General features: G+C 49.8%; 1 protein-coding gene and 1 non-coding gene across 4 annotated transcripts in view; both read left to right on the top strand.

Annotated features, from left to right (window-relative positions):
* TRPM4 (transient receptor potential cation channel subfamily M member 4) overlaps positions 1 to 22,861 on the top strand; it is a 36,754-nt gene that overhangs the window by 1,530 nt on the left and 12,363 nt on the right. For 2 of the 3 annotated variants that reach the window (XM_045531194.1, XM_045531196.1), the window contains exons 3-15: positions 3,550 to 3,724; positions 4,072 to 4,252; positions 4,420 to 4,583; positions 6,285 to 6,468; positions 10,311 to 10,372; positions 10,515 to 10,706; positions 10,912 to 11,011; positions 14,667 to 14,779; positions 15,069 to 15,422; positions 15,564 to 15,698; positions 21,177 to 21,306; positions 21,478 to 21,623; positions 22,671 to 22,783. In XM_045531194.1, the coding sequence (XP_045387150.1) occupies positions 3,550 to 3,724; positions 4,072 to 4,252; positions 4,420 to 4,583; positions 6,285 to 6,468; positions 10,311 to 10,372; positions 10,515 to 10,706; positions 10,912 to 11,011; positions 14,667 to 14,779; positions 15,069 to 15,422; positions 15,564 to 15,698; positions 21,177 to 21,306; positions 21,478 to 21,623; positions 22,671 to 22,783 (2,049 nt within the window). The remainder of the gene's footprint in view (positions 1 to 3,549; positions 3,725 to 4,071; positions 4,253 to 4,419; positions 4,584 to 6,284; positions 6,469 to 10,310; positions 10,373 to 10,514; positions 10,707 to 10,911; positions 11,012 to 14,666; positions 14,780 to 15,068; positions 15,423 to 15,563; positions 15,699 to 21,176; positions 21,307 to 21,477; positions 21,624 to 22,670; positions 22,784 to 22,861) is intronic. The other variant, XM_045531195.1, reaches the window with a different exon arrangement.
* On the top strand, positions 7,807 to 7,913 carry LOC123624944. The gene has a single exon (XR_006730299.1). It is a non-coding gene; the product is annotated as a U6 spliceosomal RNA (small nuclear RNA).

The following is a 22,861-nucleotide window of genomic DNA, read 5'->3' as shown; positions in this document are numbered from 1 at the left end:
GCTATGCCAATCAGGTGTCTGCACTAAGTTTGGCATCAATATAGTGACCTCCCAGGAGTGGGAGATGACCAGGTTGCCTCCAGAGGGGTGAGCCGGCCCAAGTGGAATGAAGCAGGTCCAACCTCCCGTGCTGATCAGTAGTGGGATCACACCTGTGAATAGTTACTACACTTCAGCCTGGACAGCACAGCAAGACCCCATCTCTAAAAGAGAAAAACACAATAATTTTTTACTGATGGGGGGTGTTGTCAAGAAAAAGTAGAAACCTCTGGTCTGGCTGGAGGAGGACACACAGAGGACAACTATAGTAAGGTGAGAAAATGGCAGCTACCAGAGATGCACCACTGGCTCTATGGGAGCTGAGAGGAGGCATCTCCCTAAGACCTGGAACTGACACAGGGTGTCACTAATGGTTTCTGAAGGAGGAGGAGGGGCCAGTGAGGTGATGTTTGAAGGCTAAGTTGGAGTTTGACATTGAAGGTGGGCTGGAGAGAGGCCCATGGAAAGTGATACTGGGAGTAGGAACAGCAAGTGCAAAGCCTCCCCCAATGGCAGTATGTGTGGCTTGAAATTGGAGCCGAGTTCAGGATGTAGGGAGCACTGTCATGAGTAAGGAGGCTGAGGGGAGGGCAAGGCCAGACTTCTCAGGGCCTCAGAGCCTAACCCCTCAGGGCCCCCTCAGGGCCTCTAACCCTGAGGGGCTAGAACCTTGTTCTGGGGGTTCTGGAGAGCCACAAAAGGGGTGAGGTTGGCTCTAAGTGTGGAAGACCCTCTGGGGCTGTGTTAGGATGAACAGGAGTTCGGGAAGCTAGGGAGGAGGCTGCATGGAGGGTCTAAGTGGGAGGGGACAAGGCCTGGGCCAGGCCAGGGCTTTGGGGACACAGAGAGGAGGGGATGGCGCAAAGATTCAGGGGGCAGGTGGGTGGAGCTTGGAGACTGGTGGATTTGGGGAGTCAGAGAGCACCTGCATCAGTGGATAGCTCCTAGACACATGGGCTGGTGACTGGGACACAGTGAGGTTGTCCCTGAGGTGGAGAACCCTGGAGGGTGAGCAGGTTTGGGGAATGTTGCTGAGCTCTGCGTGGGGCTTTGTGAGTATGAGAGGCTTCTGGGGACGGAGGGGCACGTAGCGACCCAAGTCTGGCACTCGGAAAAGGTTTGTACTTACATCTGGGGTCTGAGACGTCCTGGCTGTAGACAGTAATTGAAACTGTGGGAGTAGGTGAGATGTCACACTAAAAAACGAGTTGCAAACTGGCAATTCTAAGGCCATTTTTTTTTTTTTGTAGAAGAGTATTTAAAAATATTTGTCTCTGAATGCCTTAAGGCAAATGTGTAGCCTCCAAATCGCCACAGCAAGCATCAAGTTTGAGAACCGTGCAGGGAAGCTGTTGTGGCCTTGCTCTGGGGGGCGCCTCCCCCCGAGGGTGGTGAAGGGGTAGAGAGAAAGCCACAGACAAGGCAGGGACAGAGCAGCCAGGGAGGGGAGGAAGGCCAGGGGGCCAGGCATACCCTGCCAAAGAAAACCTATTCCAGAATCAGAGCCTTTTAGCTGTGGCCAGTGCCACCTTGTGATACAGTTAGATGAGACCTGAATAGGGGCCATTGTATTTGGGGACACGCAGGGAATTGCTGCTCCTATAAAGGACAATGTCAGTTTCAGTGGCCACATTAAGAAAGAGGTTAGGAGGCGAAGAGTGCAGAGGGGCTAGTCACTAGTGCTGTCCACCAGAATGTTCCACGATGGTGGAAATGTTCTACATCCACATCCAATATGGCAGCCACCGGCCACTTGGGGCTTCTGGGCACTTGAAAAGTGGCCAATGCGCCCGAGGAACTGAATTTTTGACTTGATTTAATTTTAACGTATTAGAATGTAAGAAGCCCCAGGGATAGAAAGAGCCCTGTGTGGCTGCCATATTGGACAGTGCAGGTGCTCGGCCATTCCTTGAAGAAGTTTTGCCACAGGAAGTAGTCACAAGAGTGGGAGGTAGCTGGAGGGGAATGAGTGGGCCCAAGGATGGGGTTACCATGGGTGAAAGGATAAAGTGGGTAAACTGAGGTGTGCCAGGGCCTGGAGTTAGACTCTGAAAGGAGGAGGGGACACAACTTCATTGTGGTTCTCACTGTGCCAAGGCCGGCCCAAGCATATTCTGTTCATACTGCATGTGGATCAGTGGCTGTTCTTTTATTGTCTACACAGCTTTTGTGAAACCCGTGTACCACTTCCGTAGAAGTAGTCCTTAAACCCACTCACTCCATTTACATAAACATGGATCTCCCCCAAGATCTGAATTCCTTCTGCAACCGAGGACTAAATGTACTTATTTTACAGAAAAGTTCTTGCTCTCGTTGCCCAGGCCGGAGTGCAGTGGCACGATCATAGCTCACTGCAGCCTCAAACTCCTAGCCTCAAGTGATCCTCCTGCCTCAGCCTCCTGAGTAGCTGGCATTACAGGCGCACACCATGCCTGGCCAATTTCTAAATTTTTTTGTAGAGGTAGGGTCTTGCTCTCTTGCCCAGGCTGGTCTCTAACTCCTGGCCTCGAGTGATCCTTCTGCCTCAACCTCCTAAAGTGCTGGGATGAACCACTGCACCGGGCCTCAGAGAGATTTAGATACATTTTCAAATGAGTTCCTCATTCCTCAAATTCCTGTTACTGGCTCTTTGAAACTCTGGTGCCAATCATATTTAAATAGCAAGGGAGACTTGTACATTTATTCAGGGGGCAAAAGTTTTATATGTGATCACCATAAATGGAAAACCTGTTCCATTTGCCACAAAGAGAAAGAAACGAATAAATTGCCAGCCCAGTTTTGGGGGCCTGAGGCCTGCTTTTCTCTGTTAGAAAGGGAAGCAAAGGGTGAGGCATTCAAGATATTCTAGCACCCAGTCGGGAGAACCGAAAAAGGAATGACTTTCTCGCTGTGATATTCAAGGTTATTTAAAGCTCTGTGTGAAGTTCATGCGGAGTGGGCTCTGGGACTGGTACACAATCGTAATTTCAGGAAACACCGTCTTTCATTAGCTCCTCTGGTTTTATGGAATAAGCTGCGCTATTACCGTCTTTTCATTTGAGGAGGAGATTTAGGCTCAGAGAGGTAAAGCCACTTGCCCAAAGTCACACAGCTGCCTCAGCCTTTAGCACAAGAGCTCTCTCTGAATTATTCTGTGGATTTTCCTTTTCATGGTGAACATCCTGTGTTTGGACTGGGGACAGCGGGGGCACCCCCTGAAGGCTCTCTTTGCTTTTCCAGTTGAGGCCCTGCAGGTGACAGTGAGGGTGGGGCCCTGTGGACCTGCCTGCTCATGTTTTCATGAGCCGCTGTGGCTTCATTCTGGTGGAGAAGCGGGGTTGTAGCTGTCCGCTGCGCAGGTCTCCCCCGCCGGCACTCAGAGCCGGTGCCAGGGCCAGCACGGACCCCGACTGCCTCTGGGGACAGGAGTCCATGTAGACAGCCCCCTCTACAGAAGTGTGGACACCTCTACAGGATGCTTGCGATTGGTGGGTACAGCCCTGGGTTCATATTCCACCCTCACACCCCCAGAGGGACCTTTTGCCAGTGCGGGCGGCCCCGGAGTGCCCACCCATCAGTGGCTGTGGAGGATGCGTTCGGGGCGGCCGTGGTGACCGTGTGGGACAGCGATGCACACACCACGGAGAAGCCCACTGATGCCTACGGGGAAGTGAACTTCACGGGGGCCAACCACAAGCCCAGCAACGTGAGGCTGCATGTCTGGGCAGGGCCGGGGCCCCGAGAGGGGCTGCATGCCTCAGGGGCTCCCAGAGCCAGCGTCTGGGGTCCCCCACGGCTGAACGCGGTCTCCCCCTTTGCCCATCCCCCTCTTGGCCTCTCTCTTCGCTTCTGCCCCGTCTGTTTTCTCTCTCTGGGTCTCTGTCCCTGTCTCTCTGGATCTCTGTCCCCTTCTCTCTGGGTCTCTCTGTTCCTGTCTCTCTGGGTCTCTGTCCCTGTCTCTCTGGGTCTCTGTCTCCCTCTCTCTGGGTCTCTGTCCTCCTCTGTCTGGGTCTCTGTCCCCCTTCCCATGTCCCCCCTCCTGTGTGTCCACAGTTCCTCCGGCTCTCTGACCGCACGGATCCAGCTACAGTTTATAGTCTGGTTACACGCACATGGGGCTTCCGTGCCCCGAACCTGGTGGTGTCAGTGCTGGGGGGATCGGGGGGCCCTGTCCTCCAGACCTGGCTGCAGGACCTGCTGCGACGAGGGCTGGTGCGGGCTGCCCAGAGCACAGGTGACCGAGGGTGGGTGGCGGCTGTATCTCCTGGGCCTGGGCCCGAATGCCATCTCCCCAACTTCTCTGGATGCTGCCCCCCTCCCCCCACCCCCAATCTCCCTGTGTGTCTTTGTCTCACTCTCTGTTCTCTCCCCCTGTCTCTGCACGTCTCTGTTTCCGTGTAGGAGCCTGGATTGTCACCGGGGGGCTGCACAGAGGCATCGGCCGGCATGTTGGTATGGCTGTGAGGGACCACCAGATGGCCAGCACTGGGGGCACCAAGGTGGTGGCCATGGGCGTGGCCCCCTGGGGTGTGGTCCAGAATAGAGACAGCCTCACCAACCCCAAGGTGTGACCCAGGGTCTTGGAAAAGGAAGGGGCTGGGACCTGGACGCCCGGGTCTGAGGGAGGAGGGGCTGGGGCTGGGACCCCTGGGTCTGAGGGAGGAGGGGCTGGGGCTGGACCCCTGGGTCTGAGGGAGGAGGGGCTGGGGCTGGACCCCTGGGTCTGAGGGGGGAGGGGCTGGGGGCCTGGACCCCTGGGTCTGAGGGAGGAGGGGCTGGGGCTGGACCCCTGGGTCTGAGGGAGGAGGGGCTGGGGCTGGACCCCTGGGTCTGAGGGAGGAGGGGCTGGGGCTGGACCCCTGGGTCTGAGGGAGGAGGGGCTGGGGCTGGACCCCTGGGTCTGAGGGGGGAGGGGCTGGGGGCCTGGACCCCTGGGTCTGAGGGAGGAGGGGCTGGGGCTGAACCCCTGGGTCTGAGGGAGGAGGGGCTGGGGCTGGACCCTGGGTCTGAGGGAGGAGGGGTTGGGGCTGGACCCCTGGGTCTGAGGGACGAGGGGCTGGGGCTGGACCCTGGGTCTGAGGGAGGAGGGGCTGGGGCTGGACTCCTGGGTCTGAGGGAGGAGGGGCTGGGGCTGGACCCTGGGTCTGAGGGACGAGGGGCTGGGGCTGGACCCTGGGTCTGAGGGAGGAGGGGCTGGGGCTGGACCCCTGGGTCTGAGGGAGGAGGGGCTGGGGCTGGACCCTGGGTCTGAGGGAGGAGGGGCTGGGGCTGGACCCCTGGGTCTGAGGGAGGAGGGGCTGGGGCTGGACCCCTGGGTCTGAGGGAGGAGGGGCTGGGGCTGGACCCCTGGGTCTGAGGGAGGAGGGGCTGGGGCTGGACCCCTGGGTCTGAGGGAGGAGGGGCTGGGGCTGGACCCCTGGGTCTGAGGGAGGAGGGGCTGGGGCTGGACCCTGGGTCTGAGGGAGGAGGGGCTGGGGCTGGACTCCTGGGTCTGAGGGAGGAGGGGCTGGGGCTGGACCCCTGGGTCTGAGGGACGAGGGGCTGGGGCTGGACCCTGGGTCTGAGGGAGGAGGGGCTGGGGCTGGACCCCTGGGTCTGAGGGAGGAGGGGCTGGGGCCGGGACCCCTGGGTCTGAGGGAGGAGGGGCTGGGGCTGGACCCCTGGGTCTGAGGGAGGAGGGGCTGGGGCTGGACCCCTGGGTCTGAGGGAGGAGGGGCTGGGGCTGGACCCCTGGGTCTGAGGGAGGAGGGGCTGGGGCTGGACCCTGGGTCTGAGGGAGGAGGGGCTGGGGCTGGACTCCTGGGTCTGAGGGAGGAGGGGCTGGGGCTGGACCCCTGGGTCTGAGGGACGAGGGGCTGGGGCTGGACCCTGGGTCTGAGGGAGGAGGGGCTGGGGCTGGACCCCTGGGTCTGAGGGAGGAGGGGCTGGGGCCGGGACCCCTGGGTCTGAGGGAGGAGGGGCTGGGGCTGGACCCCTGGGTCTGAGGGACGAGGGGCTGGGGCTGGACCCTGGGTCTGAGGGAGGAGGGGCTGGGGCTGGACCCTGGGTCTGAGGTGGGAGGGGCTGGGGGCCTGGACCCCTGGGTCTGAGGGAGGAGGGGCTGGGGCTGGACCCCTGGGTCTGAGGGGGGAGGGGCTGGGGGCCTGGACTCCTGGGTCTGAGGGGGGAGGGGCTGGGGGCCTGGACTCCTGGGTAGGGGAAGGAGCGATTTGTTCCTGCCCTCCCGCTTCTAATGGAAAGACTCTGGTCTGGCCATTTCCCCCCAGGGCTCGTTCCCTGCGACCTACGAGTGGCGCGACGACCCTGAGGATGGGGAACAGTTTCCTCTCGACTACAACTACTCAGCCTTCTTCCTGGTGGATGACGGCACCCACGGCCGCCTGGGTGGCGAGAACCGCTTCCGCCTGCGCTTCGAGTCCTACATCGCGCAGCAGAAGGCGGGTGTGGGCGGTGAGTGGCTTCTTGGACCCCCGACCGCCCGGCGCTTGGGTCCCAGTGCTCTGGTCTGGTTTGCTGTGGTTAAGCGTCTTTCCCCATCATTTTCTGTGTTTTAAAAAAGTCTTTATCTTGACATCTCACATGCATAACGAAAAAACAGGAAGATGGACAGCTTGATGAATTTTTAACACTCTAAGCCCACTTATGCAATCAGCATCCACACCGAGAAAAAATAGTACCAGGCACCAGAAGTCTCCTCCCGTCCTCACCCAGGAGTCACCACTACCCTGGAGAAAATGAACGCAACCCAAACTGCTTCTTTATAAACGTTTTCTGTATTTTTAAAAAAGTTCACTTAATTCTTAAAATTTATTTAGATTTTAGGCAACTTTAGCCTTATTTTTGAAATTATCATACAGTAAGATTGACTTTCTTGGGTGCACAGTTCTATGAATTTTAGCCTGTGCATAGATTCACGTACCCACGACTAGACCGGGGTACACACTAGTCCTGTAACCGCAAAGGAATTCCTTTTGTCTCCCTGACCTCTGGCAGCCACTGATCTCTCTCCTGTCACTGCAGTTTATGTTTGCCAGAAGGTCATATCAACAGAATAATATAACATGTAACCTTTGAGACTGGCTTCCCTCACTCAACATAAGGTATTATGACAGCTTTAATATGTGTTCATTGGAACAATTCAAATCATAAAATGGTATATAAGGAAAAAGTTAATTATCTTCTCCTCTCACCCTCCCCCCACCCATTAGGATAATCAGTGTTCCACAGTTTGGAGTTTATCCTTGTATACCTTTCTCTATGTTATAAAATCCCATGCAATTATATTTCTACCTATAAGATGTTTCTTTCTTGTTCTTTTTAATGCATATATGTATTATATTTTTCTTATGACCATCCTTTTAGTTCCAAACTTCTCTGTCTTGCTTCTTTTTCTAACAGTTGCATGATATTCCTTTGTAAAAGTATGCCATCTGTTATTTGAAAAACTTCCTGCCGGGTGTCATGGTGCACACCTGTAATCCCTCCTACTTGGGAGGATCACTTGAGCCCAGGAGTTTGGGACCAACCTGGGTGTCTTAAAAAAAAAAATCCCAATTGTTCGACACTTAAGGTTTTATTGGTGTTTGGTACGACAAATAATGCTGAATAAATATCTTCGAACGGACATTTATTCATATACTCGTATGTAAGTTACATAGAGGTGTTTTACATTCTGTACAATAGATTCCTCAAAGTAGGATTACTGTGTGTGTATTTTAATATATAGGATTAGATAACTTTCTAAAAATTTGTAGCAATTTTCACTTCCACAAAGCATGTGTGAGTTGAGTGCTGGCTTTGGCAGCACATATACTAAAATTGGAATGATACAGAGAAGATTAGCATGGACCCTGCGCTAGGATGACATGCAAATTCATGAAGCACTCCACAAAAAAAAAGTTTAAAAAAAAAGAATGTGTGAGTGTGCCCTTTCCCAACCAACTCTGCCTATTCTTGCTTTCATCTGTATTTATGTTTTATTTTTGCCAATCTGATGGGTAAGAAAATGACATCTTGCTTTTAATTTGATCTTTTAATTTCTCTAACTACTATGAAAAGATATATATTTTGCTGGCCAAGCAGATTTCCTCACTTATGAATTTTCTATTCATATCGCTTGGAAGTTTTAAAATAGGTTATTTCTTTCTTATCTTTTGGTAGAAATTCTTTATGTCCTGTCAATAGTAACCCTTTGACCGTTATATGTATCACAAAATTTAAAAAGCTCCTTTAATATGGTGTCTATTGCCATAAAAATTCTATCATTTTTATGTGGTTAGAGATATCTTTTGTTTCTTTTATAGCCCCTTGGTTTCCTGTCTTAAAAAGGCCCATCCCACTCCAAGACAAATATTCTCTTAAGTCTTCTTTTAATATCCATGGTTTTATATTTAAACCTTTAGTCCATCTGGAAATGATTTTTACATAGTTTGAGGTCAGGAGTCTACATTTCTTTTCTTCCTAGTGGGAAGCCATGTTTTCTTCACGACCATTTAATAAATCAACCGTCCTTTCCCAGCTGAGTTGAAATGCCTGCAGTTATGTATTCAGCTCCTTTATATGTTGAAATGTTTGGAAACGTTTTTTTCCCCACCTCTCTGTTTATATATTCCTGTGCCAAAACTGCGTTGTTTTTTTAATTGTAATTTTTTTAAAGTTTTAATTATTATGGATATGTAATAGTTTTATATAGATATAGATACATAAATAGTGTATCTTTATAGGATACATGTGATTTTTTTCTTTTCTTTTCTTTTCTTTTTTTTTTTTTTGAGACCGGTTCGTGCTCTGTCACCCAGGCTAGAGTGCAGTGGCATCATCATAGCTCACTGCAACCTCCAACTCCTGGGCTCAAGCAATCCTCCTGCATCAGCCTCCCGAGTAGCTGGGACTACAGGCACACACCACTACGCCTGGCTAATTTTTTCTATTTTTTAAGTAGAGACGGGATCTCACTGTTGCTCAGGCTGGTCTCAAACTCCTGAGCTCAAGCGATCCTCCCTTCTCAGCCTCCCAGTGTGCTAGGACTACAGGCATGAGCCATCGTGCCTGGCCTTTATATTCTTTTTATCTTTTTTTATTTCAGTAGATTTAGGGGGTACAAGTGTTTTTTGTTACATGGATGCATTGTATAATGCTAAACTCCCAGCTTTTAGTGTGCCGGTCACCAGAATAGTATACATTGTACCCAATGGGTAGATTTTTACCTCTCAGCCCCATAAAGACGTTTTAATACATGCGAGCGAAAGCCTCACCTCACTGTCCTTTCTCAAAAATTTCTCTGCTTTTCCCTGACATTTATTCTTCCATATAAATTATAAAATTATTTTGTTCCATTCAGAAAAGGATAAATACTTCCACACTTCCCCTAATTCTCCCTTTCCCCAAACTGCATTAAATTTATGTGTTAATTTGTGACAAGTTGACTCAGTGTTAGTTTTTCCATTTATTCAGGCTTTCTCCTTATATAAGATTTGTAAATTTCTTCATAAAGATCCTGTATATTGTTTCTGGATGAATGAATTCCCGGTATCTTACAATTTTATCAAACATGAATAAGATACCTATAATTACTAGTTTGGAGAAAAGTTTTTGATATTTGTGTATTTTTGTTTTCTCAATTCTCTTACCAAATTCTCTTATTAACCTTTTTTTTTTAATTTTCATTTTTTGGTGGAGTCTTCCAATTTTCTGGGAATATAAATAATTTCTTTCTTCAAATAGATACCTTTGTCTCTTCTAGCTTTACCAAAAAAATATTAGTTTTAATTTCAATTATTATATTTCATTTTTTTACATTATTACAGTAGCACAAAACTCCGGGATGAGTGGAATGTGAACAGTGGTGATGCCGTCTAGTTTCTTACTTTAAGGGAGAGTATAAAACCATCTTATATGATTTTACTGTTGGGCTTTGGTAAATATCTATATTGTGTTTGGATAATCTTTTTTATCCATATTTCCTTCCTTTTCTATTTGAACGTCCGCCCTGTCTGGCTCCGGGATGGTTAATCAGTTACAGGACTGACTCATGCAAGAAACACGTGCTTCATTCTGGGACTCAGGAGTCCTGGTCCTCAGCCACCTCCTCCTCCCTTGGGAAGTTAAGCATATTGTTTTCAATATCTATCCCTTCCCAAAGTGCTCAAAGAAATGACAGTTCCCTGAGCCTCAGGACGGAGGATTAGGGAGAGGGCAGTGTTTGCCGCAAGGGCTCCTGGGAAATGTGATTCACTCCCATCCCTAGGGGAGGCTGATGGGAGGTGACCAAGCCCCCTTTCTCCTCTCCTCAGGGAGTGGAATTGACATCCCTGTCCTCCTCCTCCTGATTGATGGTGATGAGAAGATGCTGAAGGTATAAGAACCCGGATGCCTGGGCCAAAGGAGGGGAGACTTCTGGGTCCTGAGTCTTAGTGGGGGCAGGGGCTGGGGGTCTGGACTCCAGGCAGGGTGACTGTCCGGCCTTCCTTGACCTGACTCTCCCCTGTGTCCTGTAGCGGATAGAGAATGCCACCCAGGCTCAGCTCCCCTGCCTCCTGGTGGCTGGCTCTGGGGGGGCGGCGGACTGCCTGGTGGAGACCCTGGAGGACACTCTGGCCCCAGGGAGTGGGGGAGCCAGGCGAGGGGAAGCCCGGGATCGGATTAGGCGTTTCTTCCCCAAAGGGGACCCTGAGGTTCTGCAGGCCCAGGTATGACGCAGGGGGCCCAATTCTGGATCCTGGGATGGGAGGGAACTGGGGACCGAGGCTCCTGGGTCTGACGGAGGAGGGGCAGGGGGCCCTGACTCCCAGGTTCCGGGAGTAGAGTTACATCCTAGCGGGGAGAGGCCTCCGGCGTTCCTCCGGAGAGGCCCGGGAGGAGCCCGGCTGGGGATGGAGGCTTTGCTTTCTGCAGGTGGAGAGGATTATGACCCGGAAGGAGCTGCTGACGGTCTATTCATCTGAGGATGGCTCTGAGGAATTTGAGACCATTGTTTTGAAGGCCCTCGTGAAGGGTAAGAGTTGGACCGCCGAATTCTCTCCCTCTCTCAGCTCAACCTTGGATGCCTTTCCTGGCCTGAGTACTTCATCCATCCTCTCTGGTCTAAGGCCCTGGCCCTTTTATCTCTCTGTCTTTCCTCTTTGCGGTTTGTCTGGGGCTTGGGACGGTGCTGCTTGGGCAGTTTCCCCAGATGCTTTCAGGTTGTTCCAACATCTGCTTCCCTCTGTTGGATCCATCCACGCATTCTTTCGTCTTTCCATCCATCCATATGTGCAGATTGATCTTTCTATCTATTCACCTACCCGTCTTTCCATTCATCTCTCATTCTTCCATCCATCCATCCATCCATCCATCCATCCATCCATCTTTTCCGTCTACCCACTCTTTTACCTATCCACCCACACATCCATTGACAATTCCATCCACTCATTCTCAAATCCACCCATTCTTCCATCCATCGATCTTGCTTCCATCCATCCATCCATCCATCTTTTCATTCATCCCTCCAACTATTCTTCCATCTGTCCACCCACCCACCCATTCTTCCTTTTCTGCTAAGCATTTTGGTTGGACATGAGCCAAAGTGCCATGTCCCAGTGAGGATCTCCTGATCTTTCACTAGAAATGGCAGCTTAGAGGACTGAGTGATGAAAACCAAGGCAGGGACCACAATGACCACCTGGAAGAGACTGGAGATGGGGTTCATTTAGTCATTCAACAAACATCATTTTGGGCTCCACAAATTAAAGCAAACCTGTTTCCTGCTCTTAAGGATCCCAGACCCTACTGGGGTTTAGACACAACCTTAAGTAAAATTTAAGACAAAAACACAGGGAGGAATCACTGTCAGTAGGGGAGAAAGGTCAAGGAGAAGTGGGTATTTAAACTGGACCTTGAAGAGTCAGTGGAATTTGGACTTAGTAAGCTGGAGGGAGGGACAGAGAAGTAGTAAGGAAGGTCCCCAGGGCTCCGTGGGTATGTGGGTGGGGAGAATCATTTTGTTGTCAGAAGAATTTTCTAGGGGAAACACCTCCTTAGCTGAACACTGCCCAGAGGCACAGTGGTAACATATAGACATCCTCAGCCCTGGGGCCTCACCCCACTGGTATCCCCGTGTTTGTGGGCAGTGGAAAGGGCAGTTACTTTTAACGCTGGAATAAGACAAAGTTGAATTTAATGCCAGCTTGGCTCTTTCCTTGCTGTGTGACCTTGAGAAAGAGAGTTCCCCTCTCTGAGCCTCAGTTTCTCTCTCTTAAAAATGGAGATAATATCTTGCAGTTGCAGGAGTGTGGTGAGCTTCGGAGGCAAGGATGGAGCAGTGCCTGGTCCCCAGTGTGGCCTAATAAAGAGAGGCCCTTCTTAAAACGATTCCACTTCCTGTGGGGGCACATCCTTAAATACAGGACAACAGTGGGCAGATCTTGTTCACTTTACAGAAGTTATCTCAGAAGCCTCCTGGGGGAAAACAGGGCAGCGCCGTAAGATGCGGTTTGAGGGGGTGGTGTTGTGAGCCCGCTGCCTGCAGCAGTGGAAGTGATCGCACGCAGCTGAGGACATTGGAGATGGCCGGTGGGATTTGGGGTGGCAGAGTGTAACGGATGAGGTCTCCGCGAGAAGGAAGCGGAAGGGAATGAATGCTCCGTAAGAGTCTAGCGGTTTTCTTCCTTATCCCCCATCCCTGCCTGCAAGGATGAGCTCCCCCATTTTGCAGATGAAGAGAGGCTCAGAGAGGAGAAAAGTGACTTGCCCAAGGTCACCCACCTAGTAGCAGGGGACAGGCTTTTCATTCAGGTCTGTATGACTCTTGGTCATACATTCCAAGGGGTATGTTTGGGGTGAGGTAAGAGGCTCATGGGGTTGGTAGGTAGCATGTGGCATGAGGGAGTGTTGGAGACAAGGCCAGTGAGATGGGCAGGGCCACACCACCCAGGACCTCAAAGGCCAGGCGGAGGGGCTGAGACTGTCATGAGAGGCAGGGTCAGTTCTATGGATAGAAAGACCCTCTGTGAGTGGTTGGGGGTAGAGTGGAGATGAGACTGCAGTGATGGTGGTTGGGGTGGAAGGGGATGGCGGTAGGGGACAAAGCTTGAGCTACAGCTAAGGCCAGGGGGCAGCGGTGGGGGGGCTAGGCAGAGAGAGTCAGGGGGCTGGACATGGGGCTTGGGGAACCGACGGGATGTGGGATGGGAGGGGAAGTGAGGGACAGACAAGGACAGATCTGGGGGTCTGCCTCACTGACTGGGAGACGGAGACCCAGGGGGAGATGGGTCAGGGGTAGACACTGAGCTCAGTGTGGGACATGGTGAGCATGAAAGGCCTGGGGTCGGGGGTGGGTTTAGATGACAAATGGTGCCAGGTTAAGGCAGAAGATGAAGCAAGTACTAGAAACTGTCTCTTTCCTTCTCTTGAAACTGTGAGGAAAGTCGGGGAGATTCATAGAATCTTAGAAAATCCCACTCTGAATTGGCTTCTGGATTCGAAAAGAAATATGAAGCTGTGTGGTACTAGACATGTCCCTGCCTTTCTCCAGGCCTCTGTTTCCTCAGCTATCAACCGTCGAGGTCACAGTGGCTAAGCTGCGCATTCCCCATAGGCTGGAACCTCTTCCTACAGTTGCTGTTATTGATAACAATGCTATATGGGGGGACCATTATTAGTCCCATTTGATAGACGAAGAAACAGAGGCTCCCAAGGTTCGGTGGCTTGCTTGAAGTCATTCAATTGGTGTTGGCAGACTTGGGACTGGAATCCAGGTCTGCCTGCCCCAGAGCCCAGTTGCTCAGCTCTGTAATACCAGTTTTTGGGATGACCAAAACGCGATAGATTTTCTTTGGATGTAGATGTGGAGCAAGTGGAGGCAGAAGGGAAAACTAACTCCATGGCACAGGCGCTCTGTAGAAGGTTTCATGCCCCTGTTGACTGCACATGTTTGGATCCATCCAATCGCTGGATCAAAAATTTAAAGGCCTTTTGTTCTCCCTTGCTATTTTCAATGACCCCCAGGCTATCCCAGAGTCCCTCGAATGTTCAGATTTTTTCCAGTCTCATTTTCTGCTATTGTCACCTCTTTCCTCTCACCACATACCCCAAGTTTCAGAAATCAGAGTGATTCACATTTTTAATCATATGCTGTGTTTTCTTGCGTCCAGGCCTTTGCTCAAGCTGTTCCTGCTGCCTCAAAGGTTCTTTTCCCACCTTAGATGCGCACCTCCAAATCCTAGTGGTCTCTCCAAAGCCCTCCAGCCTCTAGGAGGCTCTCTTGGGCCACTCCAGACCTCTGCACCTGTAGCCTCCTCTGGGCCCTGATCATAGTCTATGCCCACCTCTGAGGGCACTGAGCATTCTGAGTGTACTTATGTGCGTCTGGGACAGAGTTCCCCAGGAAGTGTATCCGATTTCTCTCTCCATCCCTCCCATGGCCTGGTCCATAATGATTCCTTTCCTTCTTCCTAGGGGCTCCGAACCAGTGGGTCTGTGCTCTGCCCTGAGCGGAATGACCTTATGCCTGTAATAGCCTGACGGCTTAACGACCCCAGACTCCGCCCCACAACACCCGCTTTATGCAGAGTTTAAATGTCAGGCATCCCAAATAGAAGCAAAACAGACATTGGGCAGAGGTCGCCACCCTCCCGCTGACTCTTTGCCCCCCCTCTCTCTCAACCTTCCAGCTTGTGGGAGCTCTGAGGCCTCAGCTTACCTGGACGAGCTGCGTTTGGCGGTGGCTTGGAACCGCGTGGACATTGCCCAGAGCGAACTCTTTCGGGGGGACATCCAATGGCGGGTGAGGGGTCAGCGCCTGGGGATCCTGTCAGAGGGGATGTGCTCTCCTTCCTCGCTGACTTCTAGGACACCTGGCCCTGCCTTCTATCACGCTGTCCAGCCTTCCCTTAATTCTCCACCCACCTCTGACTGTCGTCTAACCCCATCTTGTTCCCATTCTCCCCATCCATCCGTCCATCCATCTGTCACTCATCGCCCTGTACCCTCATCTTCTGTCCTTAATCTCTGAGCTCACCTGGCCTTCTGTGTGTCCTCTGCTCATGTCTTTCCCCATTCATCCCGCCGGCCAGGCCTTCCACCTGGAGGCCTCCCTCATGGACGCCCTGCTCAACGACCGGCCTGAGTTCGTGCGCCTGCTCATCTCCCACGGCCTCAGCCTGGGCCACTTCCTGACCCCGACGCGCCTGGACCAACTCTACAGCGCGGTGCCTCCCAACTCGCTCATCCACAGCCTCCTGGACCAAGTGTCCCACGGCGCGGGCGCCAAAGCCTCTGCCCTAAAAGGCGAGGCTGCGGAGCCCCGGCCCCCTGAGGTGGGCCAGGTGCTGAAGATGCTGCTGGGGAAGATGTGCGCCCCGCGGTACCCGTCCGGGGCCGCCTCGGAGCTCCACCCGGGCCAGGGCAGCAAAGAGAAGGCGGAGAGCGTAAGGACCCGGCGTGTGCGGAGGGGCCTGGGGGCTGGACCGGCTCGGGGAGGGGCGTGGCCAGAGAGCGGGGGTGTGGCTACACCGCGGGTGGGGCGGCGGGGGCGGGGCCAGTCATCACCACGCCTCCCTTCGCGGCAGGTGAGTCTGCTCCCGGACAGAGCCACCTCCGAACTCTCGCTGGACGCTGGCCTGGGGCAGGCTCCCTGGAATGACCTGTTCCTGTGGGCACTGCTGCTGAACAGAGCCCAGATGGCCTTGTACTTCTGGGAGATGGTGAGTGCTGGCTCCGATTCCTAATTCTGCCCTCCCGCATCCCTGTCCTTTATGCCGACCAAGGCCCGCCACACGATTTCCCGACCTTTGACGCCACCTCGACAGGCACCGCATCCTCAGTCCCTGATACATGCCTCCAACTGCTTCGTCTTCCTTTCCTCTCCCCACATCATACATACTTTTCCCCTTAACAATAAGTGTGTGTGTGTTGGCCGGGCGTGGTGGCTCACGCCTGTAATCCTAGCACTCTGGGAAGCCGAGGCGGGTGGATCGTTTGAGCTCAGGAGTTTGAAACCAGCCTGAGCAAGAGCGCGACCCCGTCTCTACCAAAAAAATAGAAAGACATTATCTGGACAACTAAAAATATATATAGAAAAAATTAGCTAGGCACGGTGGCGCATGCCTGTAGTCCCAGCTACTCAGGAGGCTGAGGCAGGAGGATTGCTTGAGCCCAGGAGTTTGAGGTTGCTGTGAGCTGGGCTGACACCACGGCACTCTAGCCCAGGCAACAGAGTGAGACTTTCTGTATCAAAAAGCAAACAACAACCAACAAAAAAACAGTAAGTGTGTGTGTTGGGCATTTCCCCATGTTCGTCCATATAAATCAATCCCATCCTCTCAAAGTGGCAGCTTACATAAAGGGGTTAGACTTTCCCCCGCAGCTGACGGGGAGTCACTTAGACATAGTTCCACTTGTAATGTAGATGCATCACTGTCGCTGGAACGCAGTAAGGAACAGAGCTAGTGGCGAGGAAGCCAGCTGTTGAGGGGAGGCTGGGTTCTCCAGGCAGCCCAGATCATGGCCAGGACCCAAGCAGTTGGGGTGGAAATGCTGGGACACATCTGAGAGATGTTTAAGAAGTTTAAAAAAAAAAGAAAAGAGAAGAGTCACAAGATTTGAATGGATCCAAGATGCCTGCTTTTATGTGATAGAAATACCTTAATAGGACCCCCTTTCTTCAACCCATTAGGTCATAAGTTCAATATAATTTTTTTTCATTGAGATAAAATTCATATGACATAAGTTTCACCACTTAAAGCACTTTAAAGTGTACAATTCAGTGGCCTTCAGTACACAATGTTATGCAGCCATCACCACTACCTAGTTCCGGAACATTTTCATCACCCCAAAAGGAAACTCTGTACTCATGAAGCAGTCACTCCTCATTCTGTTCTCCCCTGGCTCCTGGCAACCGCTAATCTGCCTTCGATCTCTGTGAATTTGTCTATTCTGGATATTTCATATGAATGGACTTATACAATATGTGGCCTTTTGTGTCTGGCTTCTTTCATGTAGCCTAACGTGTTCAAAGTTCATCCATGTTGTAGCGTGTGTTAGTACTTCATTCCATTTTATTGTTGAATAACGTTCCATTGTAGTGATAGAGCATTGACGGACATCAGGTTGTTTTACTTTTTGGCTATTGTGAATAGTGCTGCTAGGAGCATTCATGCACAAGTTTTGTTTGAACACCTGTTTTCAGTGTGGAAACTCTATGTTTAACTTTTTGAGGCACTGCCAGACTGTTTTCCACAGTGGCTGTACCGTTTTACATTCTCACCAGCAATGTACAGGGGCTCCATTTTCTCTGTGTCCTTGCCAACACTTTTATTTTCCATTTTTAAAAAATTATGTTAAAATATACATAACATAAAATTTATCATTTTGGCAATTTTTAAATGTGTGCTTCAGCAGCGTTAAGTACATTATTGTGCAACCATCACCATCATCCATCTCTAGGAGTTTTTCTTCTTCCCAAACTTAAACTTCGTACTCATTAAACAATAAACTCCTATCCCCCGAGGCCCTGGCAACTACCATTCTACTCTTTGTGTCTATGAGTATGACTATTCTAGGTACCTCATATAAGGACTCATACAACATTTGTCCTTTTGTGTCTGACTTATTTAACATAATGTCTTCAAGTTTCATCTGCGTTTTAGTATGCATTAGAATGTCCTTCCTTTTTTTTTTGAGACAGAGTCTCACTCTGTTGTCCAGGCTAGAGTGCAGTGGTGTGATTATAGCTCACTGCCGCCTTGAATTCCTCGGATCAAGTGATCATCCTGCCTCAGCCTTCCGAGTAGCCGGGACTACAGGTGTGTGCCCCTACACCTGGCTAATTTATCTATTTTTTGTAGATACGGGGTCTCGCTCTTGCCCAGGTTGGTCTCTAACCCCTGGCCTCAAGTAATCGTTCCACCTTGGCCTCCCGCAGTGCTAGGATTACAGGCGAGAGCCACTGCACCCGGCCTCAACATTTCGTTCCATTTAAAGGCTGAATAATATTCCATTTTATGGATATACCACATTTTGTTCTATGTATGGACATTGGGTTGTTTCCACATTTTAACTATTATAAATAATGCTGCTGTGAACATTGGTATGCAAATATCTGAGTTCCTGCTTTCAGCTTTTTTGTGTATATAACCAGATGTGGAATTGCTGGATCATATGATAATTCTATGTTTACTTTTTCGAGGATCTGCCACACTGTTTTCCGCAGTGGTTGCGCCACGTTATATTTCTGCCAGTAATGAACAAGGGTTCCAGTTTCTCCACATCCTCATCAACACTTATTATGGTCTGTTTTTTGTTTTGTTTTGTTTTTGAAAGTGGCCATCCTAATGGACATAAAGTGGTATTTAGTTGTGCTTTTGATTTGCTTTTTTGTTTGTTTGTTTGTTTATTTATTTTCAGACAGGGTCTCACTCTGTCACCAGGCCTAGAGTGCAGTGGCATCATCATAGCTCACTGTAACCTCAAACTCACTCAAGCGACCATCCTGCCTCACCCTCCTGAGTAGCTGGGATTACAGGTGTGTACCAACACACCCAGCTAATTTTTTCTATTTTTTGTAGAGATGGGGTCTTGCTCTTGCTCAGGCTGGTCTTGAACTCTTGGCTTCAAGCGATCCTCTCACCTTGGCCTCCCCAAGAGCTAGGCTTACAAGTGTGAGCCGCAGTGCCCAGCCCTGGCTTTTCTTAACGACTAGTGATGTTGAGCATTTTTTCATGTGCTTATTCTTCATCTGTATATTAATATCTTTGGAGAAATGTCTATTCAAGTCTGCTCTCCATTTTTAAATTGAGTTATCTTTTTCATTGTTGAATTGTAAGAGTTCTTTATATATTCTGGATATTAATTCCTTATCAGATATATAATTTGCAAATATTTTCTCCATTCTGTAGGTCATCTTTTCACTCTGTTGAGAGTGTCCTTTGATGCACAAAAGTTTTAAATTTTGATGAAGTCCAATTTATCTATTTTTTTCTTCTGTTGCTTGTGCTTTTTGGTGTCATATATAAGTACCCATTGCCAAATCCAAGGTCATGAAGATTTATCCGTATGTTTTCTTCTAAGAGTTTTATAATTTTGTAATTATGTTATAATTATTTAATCCTACATGTTAATCTTATTGAAAGTCACTTGTATGTGATGAGTCACTTCTTTCTTGCTGTTTTCAAGATTCTTTTTGTATTTGGCCTTTGACGATTTGATTATAATATGTCTTGGTGTGGATCTCTTTGAATTTCTCCTACTTGGAGTTCCTTGAGCTTCTTGGATGTGTAGATTCATGTCTTTCATCAAATTTTGGAAGTTTTAGGACATTATATCTTCAAATATTAATTCTTCCCCTTTCTCTCTTGCCTTTTTGAGTTTATATTATGCATATATATAGTATCCTTGGTAGTGTCTGACAGGTCTCTTGGACTCTGCTTATTTTTCTTCATTTTTTTCTCTATTTGCTTCTCAGACTAGATAATCTCAAAGGACTTAGCTTCAAGTTCACTGATTCTTTTGCCTGGTTGAATCTGCTGTTGAGCCCCTCTAGTGAATTTTTCATTTCAGTTTTACTTTTTAGCTCCAGAGTTTCTATTTGATTCCTTTTTATAATTTCTATGTATTTATTCATATTCTCCATTAGATGAGACATCTTTCTTCTGGGTTCCTTTAGTTTTTTGTCTGTGATTTCCTTTAGCACTTTGAGCATATTTAAGACAGCTAATTTAGAGTCTATGTCTAATAATTTCGATGTCTGAGTTTCCTAATGGACAGTTTCTAGTAAATTCTTTTCTTTCAGTGTATAGGCCATACTTTCTTGTTTCTTTGCATGCCACATTATTTTTTATTGGAAAGTGGACATTTTTGAACATTATAATGTGGCCACTGTGGAAATCAGCTTACCCCTTCCCTCCAGGGTTTCTCTTTGCTGCTTGTTGTGGTTCACAGTTGTTTGTTTGTATAGCGACCTTTCTAAACTATTTTTGTAAAGTCTGTAATCTTTGTCATGTGTGGCCATGGAAGTCCCTGTTCTGTTAGCTTAGTAGCAGTTAGTGACCTGACAGAGATTTCCCTAAATGCTTGGAGCCATACAAACAAACAAAAGAACAAGAAAACTCTCTCAGTTTGCAGATTGTCTCTGTGTTGAAGCATTCTTTCAATAATTGTCTAAACTGTTTACAATTCTTTAGTTTTCACTTCCTGCTTGTGAAGAGCTTAAAGGTTCAGCCAGAGGTGACAGCTCAAGGTCTTCTCTGGTATTTTCTAGCCCTGGTCATGTGTGTAGCCTTCTGGATTTCCTGGTACACAAGGGAGCTTTCCAAAGCTCTTATGCCCCCAAGTGTCTCCTTTCCCAGCCTTTTCCTCTCAAGCTGTTCAGTGTGTTTTTTGCTTGCTGCCACTATGATTCCTTTCCTTAGGTGGCTGAGGCTAATTCATTTGCCTTTAAATGCTTTCAACACATACCACTTGGGAAGCCACTTCTGCTCTGGGGAAGCCCCAAGGCTGGTGAAACAAAGTCAAGCCCATGAGCTGTTCTTGTAGGGAGCCACCAGATAGGTCCACGCACACAACCACACATTCTTTGAAAGTGGTCTGCATTGCTCCCTCAGAGGCCAGCAACCTGCACCAGGAATGTGGGCCATTGTCTTCAAGGTCACCACTGAAGACACTAGGGGGCCAGGGATGGTAAGCAGGTAGGTTAAAATGTCACAGTGCTTTCTTACTGAAACTTAACAGTTTATGTCTTCAGTAAGCATGCTTTTGGTTTTTGCAAATTTTGGATTAGATTCTATAATTCTGGAAAAGTGATTCTGACAGTTTTTGCCAGCTTGTTCATTGCTTTTGTGGGGGGATGGAGCTTTGAACTTCCCTACTCTGCCATTTTTTGGTGACCTTTCCAATTGCTTCTTGACCTGTCCGTGACTGCTGATGTCATTTTCACTCTAGCCCAGCCCCTCACTTGTATCCCTGGTCTCTGAACCACCTGACTTCTGACATTTTCACCTGACGTCCAGTTTCTCCTAGATTCATCTCCAAACATAACTTCATTCTTGGCTTCTGATGACCCCACTTAATTTCTGAACTTTGACTTTGTACCTTCCCTTGGTCACAGGCTTTCTTGCTCCTCCCTGATCCCTCTCTGAAGTGCACTTTAAACTCTGACCCATGCGTGCTCCCCTCTGTCTCTCTAGGGCTCCAACGCGGTGGCCTCAGCTCTTGGGGCCTGTTTGCTGCTTCGAGTCCTGGCGCGCCTGGAGTCTGAGGCTGAGGAAGCAGCAAAGAGGAAAGACCTGGCCACTAAGTTTGAGGGGATGGCTGTTGGTGCGTGGTGCATGGTTCCTGGGAGCGCGGATGGGGGCTGCCATAGATGGGGGATGTGTATCTTCCCACTCCTTGAATATGCCTGCCCCTTCTCTTTAAGTTCCCTGTCCTTTCCTCTCACACCGTCTCCCCACTGCTTCCCTTCACTCTCATATAAATTCCCTGCCCCAGACCTCTTTGGCAAGTGCTTCCACAGCAGCGAGAATCGGGCCACCCAACTACTCTTTCGTCACTGCCCACTCTGGGGCGATGCCACCTGCCTCCAGCTTGCCATGCAGGCTGACGCTCGTGCCTTCTTTGCCCAGGATGGGATACAGGTGAGCATCTAAGAGTCCCCAGCTGGACTCTGGAAACTATGGGGATAAGATCCTGACATCATGGTCTTGAGCAGCCCCTCCCCCTGGAGACCATCCCTTCCCCAGGAAGTCTTGCTCCTCTCTCAGGAAGGCTGCTGTTTCCATAAGAAGCCCTACTCCCTGCCACAGAAAGCCGACCTTTCCACATTAAAGCCCATCCTCCTAAAAAGTCCCACTCCAGATACAGTAATTCCTGTTGACCCTAATAGGAAGTCCCACCTCCCACACAGGAAGTCCTTCCCACTCCCATTTCTCCCAAAGGAAGTCCCGCCTCATCCACAGGAAGTCTTTCCCGCTTTTTAAGAGTTCCTTAGTTCTGGTTCTCAACAATTGGAATGACCTCACTGGACAATTACCTAGTGTTTTGGACATAGACAAACTTTGACCTAGGAAATCCCACCCTTCCTGTAGGAAATCCTCTCCCTTGGGAAGCCCTGCTTGCTCCCAAAGTCTCTCTGATCCTGACAATCTGACAGTTTGAAAACTTTCTCAGTATCCTTAATTTAAATCTGATAGGAGCTCACAGAGTCCCACTTTCAGTACAGGAAGTTCTGCCCACCTAACAGGAAGTTCCACCCTCATCTACTGGAATGATTTGGCTGACATTTCAAATAGTGACCCAGAGCCCTTTGCTGTGAACAGTGGTTAAACTCATGGATTCTAGCTCTACCACTTACTGGTTTGGGCCATTTCCTTAGCCTCTCTGTGCCTCATATGTGAAAGCAGAAGATACTAGTTAACCCACCCTCTAGGGGGAATGGTGAGGGTTAAGTGAGCTCATCTATGTAAAGTGCTCAGCCTAGTATCTGGCATATGCTGTCAATAATTGTTGGCTGTTTAACTCTGCTAGGCAAAATCTGGGACAAGTTGTCTTTGCCTTTGACCACTGTGCGCACCCCCAATAGTTATGGTCCCCATGTTGGGCAAGCTATGGCCCAACCCTTGCTAGGGATCTTAGGGAGGGGATTGTGGAGCAATTTGGCACCTGATCCTCCCTACACCCCACAGTCTCTGCTGACACAGAAGTGGTGGGGGCAGATGGACAGCAGCACGCCCATCTGGGCCCTGGTTCTCGCCTTCTTTTGTCCCCCACTCATCTACACTGACCTCATCACCTTCAGGTCAGTCCCCTGGGGGTAGAGTGGTGGTGAGGGGGTGTTCAGTTTCTCCTTTCTGCTCATTTCTGCCCAGCTTTCGTA

This window comes from Lemur catta, chromosome 19 (genome assembly GCF_020740605.2).
Source record: "Lemur catta isolate mLemCat1 chromosome 19, mLemCat1.pri, whole genome shotgun sequence".
NCBI lineage: Eukaryota > Metazoa > Chordata > Mammalia > Primates > Lemuridae > Lemur > Lemur catta.
Note: the sequence above shows the minus strand (reverse complement) of the source record. Positions and strands in the feature narration are given on the sequence as shown.